At 34.4% G+C, this 22,928-nt stretch overlaps 1 protein-coding gene across 1 annotated transcript in view; it reads left to right on the top strand.

The window, feature by feature from the left end:
* The window catches only part of sdc2 (syndecan 2), a 37,496-nt gene extending 15,030 nt beyond the window's left edge, over positions 1–22,466 (top strand). The window contains exons 2-5 of the mRNA XM_073821913.1: positions 17,732–17,846; positions 17,937–18,097; positions 18,357–18,477; positions 20,466–22,466. Of these exons, the coding sequence (XP_073678014.1) occupies positions 17,732–17,846; positions 17,937–18,097; positions 18,357–18,477; positions 20,466–20,629 (561 nt within the window). The 3' untranslated portion in view covers positions 20,630–22,466. The remainder of the gene's footprint in view (positions 1–17,731; positions 17,847–17,936; positions 18,098–18,356; positions 18,478–20,465) is intronic.
* Positions 22,467–22,928: the final 462 nt, after the last annotated feature.

Here is a 22,928-nt window from a genome sequence, read left to right as displayed (position 1 = left end):
AAAAAAAAAAAAACCTCTCCTTTTGGTAGAGTGGTGATTGCAAACACCGCAGGAGCCCGGAGAGTGTTAGAAAACACAGGCAATGCTCATCTCCTTAATGTTCTTCTAAGAAAGACATTGTGGCATTGTCGTGTCCAGCTCTTTGTTCCTTTTCTGTTTCAGACTATTGCATGCTTGGGGTTCTCTGACCACTGAGAGGTTAATGAGCTGAAACTAAAGAACTCTTCCAGAGCTTCCTGTCGGAGAAGGGGAGGTGGGGAGACAGGCGTGAGACTGGACAAAGCATCCCACCGACTTTCTAAGCCATTCTGCTCCACTTCAGCAGTGGCTGAAATCTGGATTAAATTAAACTTTGAACTGGCAGCTAATTTATACATCATTGTCCCTCGGGCGGCTTGAAGTTTTTAGGGGTGGGGTGGGCTAGTCTGAGCACAAAGCCCTGGCCTAATGCTGATGGAAGCCAAGCCTTTATCAATGTAGACTCAGGGAAACATGGACCGTTTGAAGTGAATGCTGCGAGAGGCGCCTGTCCCCGGCTCAGTCACATGACTGGGGTTTGTTATCTTCAATCTCGCGCTGCCACATTTTGACCCTGTGTCCCAGTGCATTTTGGGAATGGTTTAAAAGGAGCTTTATTTGGTGCAAAAACCTTGCCAGATTTTAGTTGCACCTTTTTTTTTTTTTTGGAAGACAAAGACAAAATTGTTGTGATGCCCTCATGCCAGTGGCTTTAATATTACATCAGCAATGGAATACAATAGGCTGTTTTTAATCTTAGATAATATGTAACTGACAGCTTTATCTTTGTCAAGGCCTAAATTGCTAGGCTCAACAGTAAGGCTTTTGTTTATGCGGCCACAGTAATTCTGATTTGCATTTTTGACATGAATTTTTTATAGTAGCTAGAAACATTTATTTTCCATTCATTTTAATATTTATAAATCACAAAGAATGCATTAAATTGTTCAGTTTTTTAGGGCTGCCCTTGACTAAAGATTTTTCTAATGACTAGTAGTCATTCATTTTAAGCATTAGTCGATTAATAAACCATATTAATCAAAATAATGAGCCTTTAATTGCCAACATGGCCTAATAAGTGCTCAAGTCCCGATAAAAAAAAAAAAAAACTTGCCACAGCGCAGCATCAGATATATTATTATGAATGTAGCATGGAAAAACAGCAAGAAGGCTGCATTAATGTTTTAATAAGTTGTTGATAAACTATTGCTTTCTTTGTTTTCGGCGACACTAACTCATCGTCTCCACAATAGTGAATGTACCTGTATGCCCGTTTCATACGGACATAATCTGAAAATATTTGTTTTCCATTTGAATTGGTTTGTTTGAAAGTAGACATTTCACTCTCTATAGACCTTTTTCATGTCTGTAATGCAAATATACACTGAGTTTCGAAATTTCGCACACAAGTTCACAGAGGCCGAGACGACAGAAAGCAAATCCTGTTTGCTTTTATTATTTTTCAAAAGCGCAATGTTTCGTTGTTATTCTGAGTGCACGCAAATAAACGTAGAGTCTTTTATCTGTATGTGCAAAAATGACAGAGTATTTTAAGAGCAAGTGAATGCACTGGCACCTCCATCTGTCATGCAGTGAGTGCGCTACTGTTCAGCTTCCACACTCTGCACACATTGAATTGAATAGCACACATTTTTCTAGGTTAACAGTAGATTAAGCGGCTATGTAAAGTTGCTACTACATACATCATTCAGATGAAAAGCCATATTTGAGGTGAGTGACTTCGCCACTTCCTGTGAAATTTTTTTTTTTCTGTGACTGGTTGACCAAGCCTCCATTTCATCTAGTGGCCTTAAACTCTCACACTGGCCCTGGGCCAGCAGGCCATACTTATTGTTAAGCCCTGCTTCTTGACCCTGCTTGTCCGCACACCGGCAGAGCTGATCACGTATGCTGTAGAGATGCTCTCCCTCTGGGTTTCTCTCAAGTCACCACCTGTGTTTCTGGAGACCTGGGGGATTTGCCAGACATGTTCTGGCCTGAAAGGCGGCATTCATCCATCTCATGATGCTGTGCCAACAGCGAACAGCCCGAGCAAAGGTCTGCTCAGGAACATGTGTGTTTTATCCTTTGTTACATATTCATGTGGCCACATGTGCTTCCCTTCTGCTACTCCAGGTATTGAAGTGTCAAGTGTTTGGTATGTGATTCTTTTTTGTACTGTTAGTACCAATCTGTAAGTTCAGTAAATTTTGCAAACATCTGACTGGAGTTTTTGAAATGCCTACTAATATTTTATGGTTTAATTACTAAATTGATGTGAATTCCATTTGCAGTTTAAAAATGTGAAATCGTTTATAAGTTTATACGTTCAGAGCCTCATTGGTTGGTCAACCTAGTTGTCCCGCCCCAAAGTAAGGATGCAAACAAGAGCAAATTTTGATAGCACTTTGAAATCTGTTTAGCAATGGAGATTTATTTATATTTGTCTCTGCATATTAAAGGAGTAGTTCACTTTCAGAACAAAAAATTAGATAATTTACTCACCCCACTTATGTTTCTTGAGGAAAACATTTAAAAATTTCTCTCCATATAATGGAGTTCAATGGTGCCCCCAAGTTTGAACTTCCAAAATGCAGTTTAATTCAACTTTAAAGGGCTCTAAACAATCCCAGCCAAGGAAGAAGGGTCTTATCTAGCCAAACGATTGGTCATTTTCGAAACAAACTCACTATTTATGTGCTTTCTAACCTCAAATGCTTGTCTTGTCTATGTCTGTGTGAACTCTGTTTTTTCCGGTTCAAGACAGTTAGGGTATGTAGGGTACTCCCATCTCGTTTTCTTCCACAACTTCAAAATTGTCCTACATCGCTGCAGAAGTCCTGACCTAGTGTTTAAAAGTGAACATGCAAAGATCATCAAGCGCCCTTTAAGTTTAAACTTGGGGCACCATTGAAGTCCACTATATGGAGATGATTCCTGAAATGTTTTCCTCAAGAAACATAATTTCTTTACGACTAAAGAAAGAAAGACATGAATATCTTGGATGGCAAAGCGGCGAGTAAATTATCTGTGCATTTTTGTTTTGGAAGTAAACTAATCCTTTAAGTTGGAATTCTTCAGTTCAGACACATTTCACCTTTGCCTTATTCCTTTAAAGTATCTAGTGGTTTGGGATTTCCAGCTTCTCGTGTTTTCTCTCTCTTTAAAGATCTGGCGTGTTGACTTTGTGTTTTTCTCAGGCATTTGAATGTCTTTCAAACATTGAAAGAGCTGAACGGTGAGGTGCTCTGAGCGTGACTTCACGCCAGCAGGCCAGCCGGTCCAGCTCTGTTCATTCTAACTAATGCCGTTTAGCTGCTGTTCTCTCTGAGGAGCTTTCAAAATGGAACCTCTACACAGCTGAAGCATCTGTTTCCTAAAACATCCACCTTGATCCTTGCGCAACATGTTCTTTGGGTTCCTGTGAGAGTACCTGCCAGCACGCTGTACTGAGCTTTCATTTCCTGTCTTGGCAGATTCATGTCTGTGTCAGTGCAAACCTGAGTTGTTAAAGCACCTTAAAGAGCCATTCAGGCTAGCGTGCAGCAAAGATGGAAACATGCACTTTGTCACATTGAGGTCAAATGTCAATGTTCTGCAAACCTACCTTGAAAAAGTGCAGAATTTATATCTGAACAAATGTTTTCAGTAAACATTTGCCCAAGTAGTTTATGGAAAAGATCACATATGACATAGCTACAGGAAATTTGATTGGAAGTTGTTAAGGTCAGTGAGCAGCCTGCTCAAAACAAATCATTTCTGCTCTGCTCATGCCAATTACATTATTGGTTATCTGTTTCACCATATAATCCATTCAAAAATCCTATTAAGGTTTTTTTTATATTTTTAATGTGGGGTTTATATATTATAATTGTGGTCAATTACAGGCCTCTGTAAAAATATATTGTGATATTTTCAGCCTTTGTATGATATTCAATATGTATCAATATATGTGCATTTGGTCTGAAATGTTTTTTAGACATGGAAACCATTGGTCCATCATTCAATTATATCCCCCATAATATATATAAATAGTAAATTAATATAAGGTGATAGAATTTAATAATTTGTACAACTAATAACACAAAATTAATTGAAAACTGAAATTCAGAACCTGTAACCGACGTAATTTTTCCAACAGTTTTCCAAACTGTTAATGCTTTCCCATAAAAACATACACTAAAAATATATATATTATTATTAAAATGTTCAGTAAGCGTAATTGAGGTAAAATGTTCAATTAATTGAGATTTAGATTTTAGGTCATATTGTCATAGCATATAATTTACATGCTTGAGTCAAGTGAATTTTTTTTGTAAAAAAAAAAAAAAAACTGATTAAAACTAATGAAAACCAATTTTCTTAACTCAAACCTCTAAAATTATTTTCAAAGTACTTAAAAGCACATTAAATCATTGCCAGTTTGCAATATTTGTACGTTTTTAAATTAGTAAAAATATTGAAAATATATTTTGTAAATATTTAATATTTCAGTTAGCACTTATCAATTATGAAAGAAATTACTGCCATTGTGTTTTATTTCTTAATTGCTAGCAAATGCACTGCGGTTTTGAATACATTTGCAGTTTCTTTAAAAGTTACAGTAAAACACTACCTAGGTATAATAAATTTGGAACACAAAATCATAAAGGTCAATTTTTTTTTAATTTATACATCATCTGAAAGCTGAATAAATAGGCTTTCAATTGATGTATGGCTAGTATAGGATAGGACAATATTTGGCCGAGATACATCTATTTGAAAATCTGGAATCTGAGGGTGCAGAAAAAAACAAAATATTGAGAAAATCATCTTTAAAGTTGTCCAAATGAAGTTTTTAGCAATGCATATTACTAATCAAAAATTAAGTTTTAACATATTTACGGTTGGAAATTAAAAAAATATCTTTATGGAACATCCTAATGATTTTTGGCATCATAATCAAAATTGATCATTTTGACCAATACAATGTATTTTTGGCTATTGCTACAAATATACCCATGCTACTTAAGAAGGTTTTGTGGTCTAGGGTCACATATAACTGTTCATATGAAAGAATAAATCAATTAAGCAAACTGGACGTAACGGTGTGAGTTTAGTATGCCTGAGAATGCTTAAGGGCAGAGAAAAGTGTTTAAAGGAGTTGGTGTCTTCATTGTTCTTTATCTCTAAGAAAAGATCTTTGAAGCTCCTAATGAGATTGCTGATTTATGTCTTACTCAGTGTGTATTCTATGTTCCTAAATCAGTGATGTGATTTTCTCCTTAGGTAAACGTGTGCAGAGTTCTCTCTGTAGTCAACTAGTGCTGTTCATTAAGACATTTTTTTTTTTAGCCTATTACATTTTTTTGATGTAAAAAAAAAAAAGTCTTGGCCAAATACACATTTCTTGTTCAGCAGATATAAAATTAGCAACATGACAGTTTTTAATTATACGGTCTTCAATTACTAAGCCACGAATATGAAGTGAATGCTGAAAAGCCCCTTTTAATGCTTGTTTTTAATAGAGTAATGCTTGCTTTTTGCAAACCTCAGGAGATATAAAAGAAGGCTGTCTTGAAATTGTGTTGAGGCATTCCCCTGCAGGCATAAGGTGATTTAACAATTATTTTCCATCAGTTACTGATACCTGATTTGTATTCATCCCTCACAGTGAGAAGGAATGCAGATGCATGAGAGGTGTTTTATAAAATCAAATGTGAAATCAAATCCCTGCAAGGTTTACACACTTGTCCCATTTTTTTCTTTAACCGGAGGGGACAGAACTGCCGCGCTGCTGCTACAAATCCATAACTTTATCTGCTTTAACTGTAACTGCTAATCTTTATTCAAAACATGACTGGGAGGGCGAAGCCCATTTCCCAGCATATAGCATTTCACGGCTCACAAAAAAAAAATCTTAGGTTTCTAGTGAGTATCAAAAGCTGTTTAAGTGGGTCAAGGGATCACCGGGCAGGCAACACACCACCGTAGAGTCATAAGAGGCAAAGTCTTAAACTAGAAAATTCTTTAAAATACAGATTAGGATTTAATTATTGAGAGGGTCCTATTAGATTAGCATTTCTTAAATCTATCTGCAAACTGGCCGTATTTACAAATATGACCTTGGAGAGAATATTGCCAATCTTAAAGTTGCGTTGAGCATTATTATAGATTAGATAATAATCTAGAGCCTGTACACCTCCGGGCTGATTGTCAGTTGTTTCTGTTTGGCCTGGAAACCATGAAATTGTTATTCATCCTCTCAGGGGAGCAAGACGGGAAGTCATAGTGTTTTCCTCCAGACACATCATCCTGCAACTATTTCTTTCCTTTTTTTATGCATAGATGAGATCATTCATTCAAGTTGTGGTGATTAAATTTTAAGATGAAATGTAATTTTATTTAGTTTTTGGACAGTAAGGTTTTAATTTTTTTTAAGAAGTCTCTACTCATCAATCCTGCATTTACTTGATCCAAAATACAGTAAAATCAGTAATATTTTGAAATATTTTCATTAAAATGTATTTTAAAATATCATTTATTCCTGCGATCAAAGCTACATTTCAGTTTCACATAATCCTTCAGAAATTTGCTGTTTAAGAAACATTTTTATTATTTTATTATCAATATTTAAAACAGTCGAGTAAATTTTTTTTCTTTGAATAGAAAGATCCAAAGATTAGCATTTTTCTGAAATCTGGGTGGATACATTTATCTGAAGGGAAAGAAATGATAGAAATTAATACTGTTGTTTACCAAGAATGCTTTAAATTGATCAAAAGTGATGATAAAGACATATAATGTTACAAAAGATTGCTATTTCAGATAAATGCTGTTCTAATGAACTTTCTGTTCATCACAGAAACCTGAAAAAAATCTACTCAGCTGTTTTCAACATCTCAAAACAATCACAGGAATAAATTACATTTATTTTAAAATATATTCAAATAGAAAACAGTTATTTTAAATAGTAAAATATTTCAAAATGTTACTGTTTTAGCTGTACTTTGGATCAAATAAATGCAAATAGATCAAATGGGCAAAAGAGACTTCTTTAAAAAACATTAAAAACCGTACTGTCAAAACTTTTGACTGATAGTGTATTATTTATAAGTTTACACAGTATTTTCTTGACATTGACATTTTAATGTACTAGAAAATATAAGGGATTTGTTCCTTTGTTTGACTGACTTTCTAATGTAGAACACGAATATTGTGAAAAAAAAAAAGTCAATGGGGTCCAAAATCTCAATGGACCTTGTTAGCTTTCATTGTATGAACAAAAAACATGTTTCAAAATATCTTTTTATGTTCCATTTTTTGAGATTTGACCGACGTGAGAGTGAGTAAATGATAACAGCAATTATCAGGACATGAACCGTTTACGGGATGAATATTGCTATTAAAACAAACAATGAATCTTATTTTAAAAACACATTTCAGGGAGACTTTTAGCCCAGTTGCCCATTTAAAGATGATAATAAGCTTACATACATGATGACTATGAAAGTGATTTGCAGTCAAATATTGTCAGAATGCCCTTACATATTTGTCCTGCCACAGGATCGGGATCAGGTGTTTACAGCCCTGGTCATTTTCAGGGGCCGGCATGTATCTGGCCTGGCTGTCCGGTCCTTTATGAGGTGGAAGGCCAGGTTACAGCATAGAAGGTGGCTAAGAAGCCATATATAAGCTCGACTTGAAAGCTTTAGTTATGACCTGACTAAAATTACCCATAAATATGTCTATATTTGATGCATAACCTTGGTTTGACCTTTATGGTGCATTTTAGAGAACTTGTATTCATTGAAAGTCTAAATAGACCTTTACGTTTGCATTAGGTCTAGTGCAGTGCTTCTTCTTGTTGCAAAAGTTGTTGCCCCTGCAGCTACAGCAAGGAGACCCTTTGTATCCGTACATGGGGCACTAGCCCAGGAATGTGGCACTGGCCTGCGTATGTCAGACAGCCGTTTGTTTTGGAATCTGAGAGCGTATTAATCTGTGCTGGGCCAGTGCACTTGCTTGCCTGCCCAACATGCTTTCCCGAGCACTTTTGACTATGAGAGCGTGGGTTGTGGACGAGCAACTGCCAGTGTAGACCAAAGACGCTCGGCCTGCAGAGAACTTCGGTTCCCCTGTTTACATTTACCTCTCTGGATCTCAGATTCGTTGTGATAAATGAGCTCTTTTTCAGCTTTCGCAGCAGCAGCTGTCTCCGCTTTCAATTCGTTTTTTAAAAAATGCCTTATTTTTTGGATTCTGCATGAAGACAGGCCTTGAAATATTGCATGAAGGACTATAAACTTCACCATGGAGTCTTTCTTTGTCTGAAATGAAGAGCCTGGAATGAATCCGTGGAGAGGTTCTTTGTGAGCTTTCTTTTTGATTAATACAGTCACCTCTGGAGCACAGAGCTGTGGAGGCTTATGTGTTGGAGGTCTACGGTTGATTCTTCATTGTGTGCTGTTAGACTGAGGATTAGAGCTCAGTGAGCGCTTTCCTAAAACTTCTCGCCGTTTATGTAGCTCCTATCCCTTGATCAGTCAAAGTCAGCTTCAAAGCATTTCTCAATCCTCCCTGCGGAGAAAAAGGAAAGGCCTCATGCGTCTCGCAGGACCGATGAGGAGATTCTGGATTGTAGATCAGTCTCCTCGCAGCCTGTAAATGATGTCACTTCAGAAATGTTCCTCCTGGATGAGTTCCAGCCCCACTTGGGTTTAGGCTTGACTTTGATTGGTGTCCACTTCCTGGAGAAGCTCCCCTCTGCTTGTTTTCCTGTTAATTAGTTCCTGATTATGAACCTTAGAATGGTAATAATACCTCAGGCCTAGAAGAACAGAAAGATATGTTATATATCCTTTTATATTCCTCTTTCACAGTGCAGCATTTCCTGAATTAATCACTGTTTGAAGAGCCTCTTTGACTGTTTGATTTACCATATGTGTAACTTCCAGGTCTGTCTTTGTGTTAATGCAGCTTTGCCAATCTCAAATCTTATACATTCAGTCTGTTTGATAGTTGACTTTCTGTTAGGGTTTAGCACAAGTAATTGGAAATGACGTTAGTGACCATGAAAACACGCAATTGTGTTACATTTTCTAAAGTATTTTTAATTTAATAATTCGTGATGGGGGAAGGGACATTGTGGTTTGTTTGGTTTAAAGCTGTATTCAGGAACTGTACACTGTGTACTTCTCTGTATGCTAAACGCAAACAATATGTTCTTTGAGTTGATAGAATAGAAACACTGTGGCCTGGTTGTTGTTACATTGCCAAAAAAATTTATTCTGCATGACAGGCCTGGAAAAAGAGCCAAGAATAGCCATTTATTCCAAAAAAACACATTCTCTGAAATTAAGTTAGATTTTGATTGAATTGATTCAATTTATAAACTCTTTTTCAGCTTTCACAGTGGCAGCTATCTCCGCTTTCTATTCGTTTTTTAAAAAATGTTTTATTTTTTTGGATTGTGCATGAAGACAAAAACAAAGGCACTGCTATATTTTAAGATCAGTCAGTGCAAGTTTCTTTGAGTTGAAACAGCTCAGACTTACATTTTAGTCTGGAACTAGGCTTAAGCCTTGTCTGTGAAACCGGGGGATAAAGTTAGAATTTATAAAACTGATAAACTCTTTCAGCTTTCACAGTGGCAGCTATCTCAGTTTTCTATTAGTTTTACTTTTTTGGATTCTGCATGAAGACAGGCTTTAAAAAATAGCACGTCTTTTTCCCCCCCAAAAATACATTATCTGAAAACAAGTTAGATTTTAATTGAATTTATAATATTGATACTCTTTTTCAGCTTCCACAGTGGCAGCTATCTCAGTTTTCTATTAGATTAACATAAAAATGCTTTATTTGTTACATTCTGCATGACGACGGGCATTAAAAAATAGCGTTTTTTTTTTTGTTTTTTTTTTTCAAAAATGCATTATCTGAAAACAAGTTAGATTTTAATTGAATTTATAATATTGATACTTGATGCAGTGGCAGCTATCTCAGTTTACTATTAGTTTTTAAAAAATGCTTTCTTTTTTTGTATTCTACATGAAGACAGGATGTAAAAAATAGCGCATCTTTTTCCCCCCCAAAAAATACATTATCTGAAAACAAGTAAAATTTTAATTGAATTCATAATGTTGAAACTCTTTTTCAGCTTTCACAGTGGGAGCTATCTGTTTTCTATTAGTTTTACTTTTTTGAATTCTGCATGAAGACAGGCTTTAAAAAATAGCGCATCTTTTTTTCCCAAAAATACATTATCTGAAAACAAGTTAGATTTTAATTTAATTTATAAAACTGATAAACTCTTTTTCAGCTTTCGCAGTGGCAGCTACCTCAGTTTTCTATTAGTTGTTAAATGCTTTATTTGTTGCATTTTGCACGAAGACCGTTTTAAAAAAAATAGCACCCCCCCCAACTTTCTCTGAAAACAAGTTAGATTTTAATTGAATTGATAAAAGTACTTTTTTTAAAAAAATTTTTGAATAAAATTGTAAATAATCTCATTTAATTTTTTTTGATACTTATAAATTTTAAAATTGTATTTTATTTATATTTATTTTAGCTTAATTTAAATGTATAATGATGTAAAATTCTGACTTGTTTTCAGATAATATTTCTTGTTTAAAGCAAGTAAGAGCAAAGATTTTTACATTGTTACAAAAGGATTCTATTTCAAATATGGTAATGGATTCTACAGAAATGCTTCACAATTTTACATTATTTTCTGCATTTTTTTTTAAAGGGCTAAATAGTTAAACGTACCGTAAGTAGAACTTTTCTAACGCAGAAAGTGTTATTTGGCTGATTTATTTCTCAAGTATACAAGCTGTCAAAATAAACATCTCTAATCTCCATTACAGACATTGCTCTTCACTTGGGCTCTCTCTGGGCCATGACCTGAGAGCTCTTGCCAACCAGTCGTGATTAATCCTCAAACTTCCTTATAAACGCACCTTGACTGCTGGACTTGGATGCTGCACAAGACTTGAGTATTGATTGTGGTGTAGATCAGTTCCTTGCTGTTTTTTAATAGATAAACCTCAGGCCTCATCACATTTGAGGGTTTAAAAGTAACATAACATTGTACAGATAGAGTATCTGTCTGTGTAGTATATGAATGCATGCATGCACATACACTCCTTTTGAGACATATGCATCATCCTCAGCTCTCAAGAATAGCAAATTCTGCTAACATGCAGTGGGGGACAGCCGAACCAAATAAAGCTCTGCCACATATTTGTCCTTCTCTCCATTTCCCCTGCCTGCTTTAACAATGACATGGCTTGAAGCGTATGTCAGACAGTGGGAGCCTTTCTTGCCTTTCAGAGGTTGCTAGGCATAGATGTGCAGTTTGACAGGCTTTTAGCGATGTAACCTTAAGGCAGTAGATTGTCCTTAGCAGCGGTAATCTCTCGCTCCTCTATGTCCCTGTCCCCTCCCTCCATCACTTTTTTTTTATTTCGTTTATCGCCACTGTCCTCTCGCTCATCCCTCCCTGGTTTCGCCGTCTTCGTCTTTTACACCCAGGCTCACTATGGAAACAGAGCAGTCTCCTGCTGGTTGCCTGTTCATTAGAGACTCACAAAAGTAAATGCTGTGACTGTTTCATAACAGGGGCCACAAACTGCTGGCCCCTTCATTACTGCTGATTCCCTGCCTGACTAGGCCGCTCTCCAGTGCTCGTTACTGCTCCTCAGTCACTGTCCTCACTGATGAACTTATTTGCTCTTAGTACATGACATTTCCCCGGCGGGGCCAAGTCACAGACAAGAAATGTGTGTCAGGTAGGGATGTGCAAAAATACATATTAGGGACAAACGGCTAGTCAACTAATCAGTCTTAGGGACGTCCTGTGTATTCAGGCCAGTTCATGTGACCCCAATCATTCTTGTATTCTTTTTCTTCACATGCACACAGTCAAACGCATAGCCTTTCAAAGTATATGTGAGCTACTGTTGTTGTTGCAGTCTCTGCTGTTTTGTTGTTGTTTAGTTTTCTACTGTGAAACAGCCTGGGACAGTGTTGCTACCGTGTGGAACAAATGATTATTGCAAAATAACTTCAAAGTTCACGTGTGACCTGCCGATACAGAAATTGCGTGGTGCGCGTACTATTCTGATGACAAAATTTGGGTCACGCACACTGTACGCTGTCCCTCACGTATATACGCATGAAAAGTAAAGTATACTCTGGGCTGTAGTCTCAACTCTTATGTGGGTTTCCAGATAATAGCGCAGTTGATAATAGAAGGCGACAGTTGTTACACTGTTGATTGGTTTATCCATATTTTAATATGTCTCTGTTCATAGAGCATTTTATATAGGTGATGAAGCTTTTTAGATTTTTTAAGGGTAGAATCTGCGATCTCTGACCCAGATTATTTGCTGGCTTCTGTGACTGCAATGTGCTGTATTTTCCACCAACTGGCAACCCAGAGTGTCAAAATACTATTAGGTAAATTGGCAGTGGGCGGATTCATACAGACCAGAACAAAAACACACATTTTAAAGAAGAATAATAGTTGCGCCCTTGCCCTCAATGTGCCTTCGCATGAAAATAATGCGCTCTGGTTATAAATTAATGCCATAGAAACCGCCTCAAACAAACTATTAAAATAAGAAGAAAGTCATGTCTGAAAGCTGCATCTTTTTTTTTTTTTGTTGACAATTAATGGAAAATATGTTTTTAAATTTTCTCAGAATGCGATGTAGTCACTCTAATTAATTAATTAATTAATGATGTGTATGTTTATGTATTTGATTAAAATGTACATAAAATATGTATAATAAAAATATATAAAAGATACTATGTATATACACTATAATATGTTTATTTATTGTTTTATATTTTAGTTACTTATTCTTATTTATTTTATATATTTACACACATTTAAATATATGTATTATAAATAATAATATTTATATAAAATATTATCTCAGACAAGTTTGCAAGACACAAATAATAATAAAAAAAGTTTGTATTTCTAATATTTTTAGGGCCTTATGAAATCCGTTTTATTTTTTCCTAAATTCTGTTTTAATTTTATTATTATTATTATTATTATTATTATTATTATTATTATTATTATTATTATTAATTTCTGAATTCTGTTTTTTCTGTTTTAATTTCTCTAGGCACTATTTTAATTCTCCAGTTAATTAAAATGATTAAACTCACAAAATTTAACAGCAATTTATTATGCCTCCCCTTTTTTTTTTATCAAAGTCAAAAGAGTCCACCTCCAAGTTTCTGAAATTGATGTCCCTAAATATGGCTTGGGTTGCTTCTTCAGTGTAAGTAAATGCAACATTTTTGCCTAAATTTATGGTCTACCATCAGTCCAAAAACTTCTTAACAAACCAAATGATTTAGTTATTATTCATGTGCATTGCAACAAATGGTGTGGGATAAGTTGTGTGCCAAAGTTTAATAGCCCTAACTTTAAGTGCTTGACTAAGCAATCATCACTAATTGTTTGTTGCACATTTTAATTTTCCATGCTGATGACAGAATATAAATACACAACTCAACCACAAAAGAATCTCATCGATCCGGTGCAATTTGTTTTAATCTTTTTTTTTTTTTTTACTCTAATCGTTCAAGAGCACTCAAGTAAAATGCATTCCTTCGAATGGTTTTGAAAGCATCTTAAGAGCTCTGTGGGCTGTTCATTGTCTGTAACCAGACATAAAGACACATTAGACACCTCATTGCAGAACTTTGACTAGAATCCCATTGACAGAAAGAATTGACTCAAGATATCGAGCAGAGCTGATGCGCGCCCCGTGTGTGTGGCCTAGATAATTGTGTCCTTTGTACTTTGCATTTCAATCAGGGGAAAAAGAATTTGACCAAATCAACAGCAGTGTCGTGTGGGCCGGCCAAATGAATTGTCTACCGAGAGAATAGCAATGCTGAGTTAGAAAGGTTAAGATAAAGTTGCTTTGAACAAATTCCTCCTTTGATCAGGACTTGGGCTTGAATGCATTTCTGTGGGAAGTCACTGCTGCTTTCAATGAGCTGCTTATTGTTGTTTCATCATTGTGTTCGTTCACCATCCTCTGTGCAGCTCTACCTTTTTGTGAAAGACGGCTTAGGCTCTTTTTAAAGATACTAGGTCTTGCAAACATGAATACACATCACAAAGTTTTATATACTTTCATTAACAACAAATGTCCCCAAAAAAGTTTCTGGTAGGAAAACAGTCTGTCTTTGTCTTTGTCTTTTTCTGCTCTTTCCCTACTCATAAACAAAAAAATCAATATACACGTTATTTGACTCTGGCCATATCAGCTGAGAACAGGGACAACTCTTAAAACAAAGATACCAATTTGTGTGCCACAGACTCTCTGTGCTTTATTCCCGGGCCCTTCGCTGTGATTTATGGTGACCACATTATGGGCCCTTTTCTAGGCTGCATCAGTATGGAGAGACGGTCACAGGCGGAGTTGGACTGACGCTCAATGCTGGTTGCCATGGGGCTGGTAAACCACTCCACAAAGACCAAATAACACAAAGGAACATGATTAGCACTACCACAAAAACCTCTAGATGGTTAACAAACAGTCATCCGGATTGTATCATCATTTGATACTGTTCCCAATCTGTGTACACTGGAAAAGTGTGACTCAAACTTGGCAGAGACATATAAATATAGTGTAGTATTATTATTATTATTTATTGTGATTGTTAAAATTCACAATGTCAACTGTCTTAACTATTCCAGTTGGACACAAAACTGCTTAAACACAGCCAAAACGTGCTAAATCCAGTATAGTAGAATGTCTCCAAAACTAGGGTTTTCTGGCTTTTTGTCATAATGTGGCTTTTTTATTTTGTTTATTTATTTTTTTCATAATCACAATTAAAAAAGTTTTAGTTTATAAATCTGATCGTATTCTTATGCTGGGTGGAAAAACAATTAACTTAAAGTAATTAATCTTTTTATTTTATAAATTTTTATTTTATTATCAATATTTTTAAAGTTTTATGTTTCTTCTCAGGTTTATACATCTAATAGTACTTTTATGGTAATATTTTGTCTTTTATGTTAATGTATTTTATTTATTTTATTCATAATCACGATTATTTTAAAAGTTTTAGTTTATAAATCTAATAGTGTTTTTTATGGTGGGAAGAAAATCGTAAAGTAATTCGTTTTCAGATAATATTTTATTTTATTACATTTTATATTATAATAAATAATTGTTATATTTTTATATGTTTTTCTTTAGGTTTATACATCTTATAGTACTATAGTAAAAAAATCATATTGTTTATTATAATTTTGTATATTTTTATTTTATTACATCCATTACATCCATTTATTTTATTCATAATCACAATTATTTTAAAAGTTTTAGTTTATAAATCTATTAGTATTTTATGGTGGGAAGAAAAAAGTAATTTTCATTTTCACAATTCATAATCAATTATTTTTAAGGTTTTAGTGTATAAATCTAATAATATTAATATGGAGAGTAGAAAAACTACTTAAAGTAATTACATTTCAAGTAATATGTTTTTATTTTATTAGGTTTTATTTTTTATTATCAATATTTTCATAGTTTTATGTTTTTAGGTTTATACATCTAATAGTACTCTTATGGTTGGTAGAAAAAAACATTAATAAAGTAATTTTCAGGTAATATTATATTTTTTTATTTTATTTTATCATTTTATTTTCTTTCATAATCACAATTATTTTTAAAGTTTTAGTTTATAAATCTAATAGTATTCTCATGCTGGGTGGAAAAACCATCAACCTAAATTAATCTCCAGGTGAGATTTTTTTCTTTATTAAATCTTATCTCATTTATAATCAATATTTTTATAGTTTTATGTTTTTCTTCAAGCTTATACATTGTATAGTACTAAAGTATGATTAGTGAAAAAAAAAGAATTTCATATTTTATATTATAATTTTCATATTGTATATTTTATATCGAATATAATTTTGTATACTTTTATTTTATTACATCCATTTATTTTGTTTATAATCACAACTCTTTTTAATGTTTATACATCTAATAGTTCTTTTGTTGGTAGAAAAAAACGGTAACACTTTAGAATAGAGAACACTTATTAACTATTAACTACGACTTTTCCCTCAATAAATTCCTAATTTGCTGGTTATTAATAGTTAGTAAGCTATTGGGTAGGATTAGGGATGTAGAATAAGGTCATGTAGAATATGGCATTAATATGTGCTTAATTAGTACTAATAAATGGCTAATATTCTAGTAATATGCATGCTAATAAGCAACTAGTTAAGAAACCGTAAAATAAAGTGTTACCAAAAAAAACATTTAATAAAGTAATTTTCAGGTAATATTTTATTTTTTAATTTTATTTTATCATTTTATTTTCTTGCTAGTCACGATTATTTTTAAAGTTTTAATTTATAGATCCAATAGTATTCTTATGGTGGGTAGAAAAACAATCAACAGAATATTTTTTTTATTACATTATGTTATTTATAATCAATTTTACTTATAGTTTTATGTTTTTCTTCAAGGTTATACATCTAACAATACAGTACAGAAAAAAAATAAAGTAATTTTCAGGTGATATTTTATATTTTCATTTTATTACATATTACATTTATTCATAATCACAATTATTTTTAAAGTTTTAGTTTTTATGGGGGGGGGGTTTATTACAAATTTTATCAATTATTATTTATAATATCAATAATAATTACACTTATGGTTGTTAGAAAAAAATTCAGGTAATATTTTTAATTTTCATTGTATTACATTTTATTATTTGATTGCATTGCAATTACAATTATTATATAGGTTTTATGTTTTTAGGTTTAAGGGGTTTGTGGCTTTAAAAAGTGATCTGGCATACTTGGAACTATCTCTATCCAGTGCTGTGAATCAGACACCTTAATATGCTCTTTAAAATGCAAAAACTGCGCTTCATTACACTGCCTGTCTGGAAATATACCCGATTATAACGTTCTGTTCCATCATTTGCTCATCATTTGATGAATAACTGCTGCCATGATTGCCTGAATATGCACACAAATGCCACTCTTAATAAAAACCTGTTTAATAGCGCAGTGTTAATTGTAGTAGGCAAATGAGTAAGTTTTGTCAATGGGGAACAACAATGTATTATAAACCTAATTGCCATAAAAAGTAGAAAAGTGTTTTTGCAGTGAAAAGAATAACAATGACATGATTTTAATAAATGCAGTGCCATTTAATCATGTTAGAGTTTTTTTTTTTTTTTTTTAAACTTAAATGCTCCCAAAACTATTTAGTAAATTTGCTCCTTTAGAAGTGATGCAGCTGTTGTTGGAAAGTTTCTGCAGTGCTTTAAAAATGTCATAATGTGGCTCTATAGAAACGGCTGAGTTTGCGGTTCCCTCTGAATGCTCGGTTATGGAGAAAATTTTACTTGTAGCTGCTGGGCTTGTGTCTGCGCCGAGTCTTTGATGAGAAGGTTAGGCTGTATATAGTACGTGTTAAGGCAGAAAATATTGACTTTCAAATTTCAGCAGTAAGCAGGACAGACGGGGAATACTCATTCATTGTATGGCAAGATGGGCAGTTTACTAGTTTCAAACACATTACTGAAAAAAATCGATTTCATAGCCTCTAGTCTTCTGAGTCAAGGGGTTTGAGCAATAAGAGACAGAGAATGAAAGCCGAAAAACGCACTTTCTCTCTTAATCTCCATTTTTATGACTTCTTGTTAACTTTTACCTCTGCAGATAGCAGTCTCTGCGGCCAAATCCACCTCCTCGACCGATGACTTATACCTGGAGGAGGCCGGGTCAGGAGGTTACCCTGAAGATGACGACGACTTCGCTTCTGGATCAGGATCGGGTAAGAAGTGCCTCATCGATTCTAGGTGCACAGTCTGATCCCTTCATGTTGGATATCGCAGCTGAAGCACAGCATGCGTTTGTCTTTCAGGAGTTGGAGAAGTTATTGAGGAAGCTGTCACAGTAAAAACATTGTTCATCGTGCCTAAAGCAGAGCCCACACAGGACTCCACCAAAGACTTCACACCGAAAGTGGAGACATCTACATTACGCGATGTCCCCAAAGACACAAAGAAACGAGTCAGGATAGAGGTGCGTACCAGCAAGGTCAATCACGTTGGTGTTAACATCCATCTTAGGTGATCTAATCACAAGTGGTAGTGACAGGGGTGTTTTACCCAAAACCGATCTTCAAATGAGGTGTAAACGGTGTCTTTTGGTCACAAGTGGATCTGCGAGTGTTAATGAAATTAATGTGCAGTCATTCAGCCACCAAAGAGCCCAGAGCTGTCATAAAGTCATCCATCACTCTAAACTAAGTGGAACACATCCCCTTCTTCACTCTCTTTAGGCTCCAGTTCCTGTCACAGAAGACTCACGCAAAAACCCAGTCACAAGCACCACCAGCCTCCCTCGATCACCCATGGATGTCCAGTCAGAAAATCTCTTCCAAAGGACAGAGGTTTTGGCAGGTCTGCAAATAAAAATTTATAAATAAATACTTTCAAGACACTTTTGAGTATTTTTAGGGGATGCCATAATGTATATACACAACCAGTCAAAAGTTTTTGAACAGTAAGAGTTTTAATGTTTTTTTTTAAAGTCTCTTTTCTCTTTTTTTAAAGTCTCTCTTCTGCTCACAAAGCCTGCATTTATTTATTTGATCCAAAGTAAAGCAAAAACTGTAAAATAGTGAAATTTTTACTATTTAAAATAACTGCTTTCTATTTTAAAATGTTTTTAAAACTTACTCCAGTCACATGATCCTTCAGAAATCATTCTATTATACTGATTCGCTGCTCATGCTTACTAAAAAAACTATTATTTGTTTATAATACAAAATAATAATAAAAAAAATATATATATATTTCTTGATCAGCAAATCAGCATTTTAAAATGTTTTCTGAAGAATCTTGTGACACTGAAGACTGGAGTAATGATGCTGAAAATTTAGATTTGATCATAGGAATAAATTGCATTTTAAAGTATATTCAAATAGAAAGTAGTTATTTTAAATGGTAAAAATTTCACAATATTACTGCTTTTGCTGTATTTTGTATCAAATAAATGCAGACTTTGTGAGCAGAAGATAATTCTTAAAAAAAAAAACAATAAAAAATCTTACTGTTAAAAAACTTTTGACTGGTAGTGCATGTCTGATCTAAAATACAATAAAAACAGTAACATTGTAAACTATATTACAATTTAAACAACTTTTTAAATTGTAATATAGTTTACAATGTTACTGTTTTTATTGTAAAAATACTGAAATTTTTCTATTTCATTATATTTTAAAATGTATAATTTTTGCGATGGCAAAGATTAATTTTCAGCAGCCATTTTTCCAGTCTTCAGTTTCACATGATCCTAGGGCCCTGTGAAATCTGTTTTATTTATTTCCAAATTCAATTTTTTTACATTGAAATTTTTCTGGATTCGTTTTTTTTTTTACATTGTAATTTTTCTAGGCTCTGTTTTATTGGTTAAATTAAAATAGCAATCAAAAAGCATATCTAAATAATTTAAGTAATTAATCTTGTTTTATTAATTTTTTTTTAAATCAAATTATGTGTTTATTATTTCTTGTTAGATTCCAATTTATGAAAATTTTTTATATATATATATATATATATATATATATATATATGTATATGTATATATGTATATGTTTCTTTAGTTTCTTTTTTGATTTCATTTTTGTGGCCAAATATTCACAGACACCAGTCCATATCACATTTTGATTTAAGTGTACTCACCTTTGATTTATTAATCCAAAATTAGGCAAATTCTGTGACATTCTGCGTTATACAGTAAATTCCATTTTTATGACATAATTTTGCAATTCTGTCCACGTTTTCCGCATATTTTCAAAGTTTCCCAAACTTTTGAATGGCAGTGTACATAAATGTCTATTTTGCAACTATATTAGAAGAAAATTCTAAGAACTACAGTTCATTTGTGCCGTGGTTTGCCCTTAAACTTTAATTCCTGCTCTCACTGGGAGTTTTAAGAGTTCACTGCACATTTCATCCAGAACGCCCACTTTATCTTTTGTCTTAGAAGAGATGCGCAAAGCATAAAGAGCATGTTACCATACAACTCACTCAAAATAACAGATCAATTCCTCAACGAACAAAGGTCAAATTCTTAACTTAAGCACACTTCGCTTTAATATCCTGTCGAATAAAGACAATGTCTTCCTGTTCTGGGTCATCACACTTCCTCTCGCTCAATCTCTCGACCCTCCAGCAGTGTTGAGGGGTTCCTTATTTAATTATTTGATTACTGGACATAATCTGGATCTGCTTTATATGAGCCACGCAATCCCAGATGGCACTTCAGTCGCGTAGTCCGAGAGGAATGAGATTTTACATATACTGTGAGAAAGCAGCAACTCAACTATGCTTATCTTAATTGAAATAAACCGACTCATTAGGCTTTCTTAAATCCTCTGTTGCAGCTGTCATTGCGGGAGGAGTTATCGGCTTCCTCTTTGCCATCTTCCTCATCCTCCTTCTGGTGTACCGCATGAGAAAGAAGGACGAAGGCAGCTACGACCTCGGGGAGAGGAAGCCGTCTGGAGCGGCCTATCAGAAAGCTCCCACCAAGGAGTTTTACGCATAGACTCACTCGCATACAACCGAGCTTCACCAACCAGAGTGATGATATCAGTGACTACGACAAACTCGTTCTGCATAAAAAAAAAAGAATAAATCATACGACATGATTGAGGAAAAAATAAATAACATAAAGGAAAGCTTTTGCATAGAGTATTGTAATTAAGACCTTTTCTTTCCTCTTTTTTTATGAGAAAAAGCAAGCATTGCTTATTTTATGGCAAATCTCTCTGTATTTAAACATGATTTTCTGTGTATTTGAAAAGGCTGAAAAGAAAAAAAGAAACACAATCTGTAAAGGTGAGGATATCCGCATCCGTCTTCTGTCAAAGGAGCTGTTTTTAGTCGCTGACTACTTTTTAACTGTAGCAGTATGTATTTGTAAAGAAAATTTTAAAGTGGAATAATTGAATATAATTGTTCTGTATCAGTCCTGACTTCATTTCTCATCTTTTTCTCTTTTCTTTTCTTTTTTGTCCTAGCATGTCTGATGTTGATCATGAGTGTTTCATTAATTTATCATTTTCTCGGATGTTGAAAAATGCCTTTCTGTAGATTTCAGAACTCTGTCTAATAACTCTTAACGAGTCAATGTAAATGTTTCCCTGCAGGTTGCAATGTTCATTTTATTATTTCACAACACGCAGTTCAGCGTCTTTTTTTTCTTTGGTGCTTAGAGCTGAAAATACGTCAAAAGACCCACGTCTCGCAAAATGACTTGATTTGAGTTTCATCGCCGCTTGAGTGTTTGTAGGTTAAGAAAAACGACCAGTGCCATTTGAACCCTCGCATTCATTTGTTCTCGTCACGCCGGCTCTAAAGCTTGAAAAGAGGCTGATTTATCGAACTGATGAGCCCAGAGCCTGTCCTCTGTGATGAGAGCTTGAGGTAGCTCATACTGGGGATCTGACACGGCCTACCCACTTCCAGACATGCATTTCCCTTTGATCAGAGCACCGTTCTGATGTTTGGGTGATGAAAAGCTCGCATTTATTCTCACGTCACACTGCAGTGATCTGTTTTATTAGTTCGTGGAGAGAGCAGACCTGATTTTCTTACTGTTACAGGCTTTGCTTTTCTACTGGGCCCTAAACAAACAGGCAACTTGGAATCAGTGCTGGGGAATCATTCATTTTTATAGTCTCCGATAGTTTGGGATTGTTTGAAATGAGGTTCATCCACCCAGTTAATGTATCCCATCAAAAACCAGAGATTGGTATGATTAAACTCCCGCTTTCTAGATCCCTATAAAGGTTGTGAAGTTGCCTTGAGAAGTGTGACTCCGCGTATCTTTCCTTCTTTGCCCTCTTGATGTACCCAACTGTGACCAACAACACCCCAAAGTGACTGTACTGACCCTTACCTAATCTAAGCTGGAGCTGAACGAAGCAAGGTACTGAGAAAACATAGGCAAACCCAAAGACTCATTTGATTTTCACATTGCTGTGTATTCCTTTTGGCCACATTTGAGTTGTTGTTTTTTTTTGTTTCATTGTTAGCTGTTGTTAGTTTTTTTTTTTTTGTTTGTTTGAGTAGACATCTGACCTTTGCATCCAATTACTTATTCATGTATGGGAAAAATCTATATAGAATTATATATAAATGTATATTCACAAATGTTTTAAACCTTGCCTTAAAAGTGCCTACCATTTGGAAACGTGCAAATGTCTGTGGTTTAGACGCGGTGTGTACGCCAGAATGGCTAGAGTGATCGGTATTGTGTTAGCACAGCAGAATGAAATGGTAACCTTTTTTTTTTTTTTTTTTTTTTAGTTGTACAAAAAGCAGACAGTATTGTACCTATAAGTTAAAACAACACTACTGAATAAACATTGTGGCCTAAATATGCTGGTCGTCTGTTTTTTTTGTTTTTTTGTCTGTCAGTGTGTACAGCCATACATCCATTCATCTATTTGTCCTCTGTCCAAACTTTATCTGTCATTCTCTCTATCTATCGATTGATCGATTGTTCGTTCTACCTATCAATCGTTCATTCTACCTAGCTATCGATCATTCATTCGTTTGTTCGTTCATTCGTTTGTTCGTTCAATTATTCTTTTTCATTTGTTCGTTGGTTCAATCATTCTATCGAGCGATCATTCGCTCACCCGTTCAATCATTCTGTCTTTCATTTGTTCGTTCATTCAATCGTTCTATCAATCATTTGTTCAGTCGTTCTATTTATCGATCAATCATTCATTTGTACCTATCGGTCATTCATTTTTCGTTTGTTCAATCATTCTCTCTATCGTTTGTTCAGTCGTTCTATCTTTTATTTGTTAGTTCAATCGTCCTGTCGATCGATC

The sequence above is a fragment of the Garra rufa genome, chromosome 17, assembly GCF_049309525.1.
Source record: "Garra rufa chromosome 17, GarRuf1.0, whole genome shotgun sequence".
In the NCBI taxonomy this organism is placed as follows: Eukaryota; Metazoa; Chordata; class Actinopteri; order Cypriniformes; family Cyprinidae; genus Garra; species Garra rufa.
This window is presented reverse-complemented; position numbering and strand designations above follow the sequence as displayed.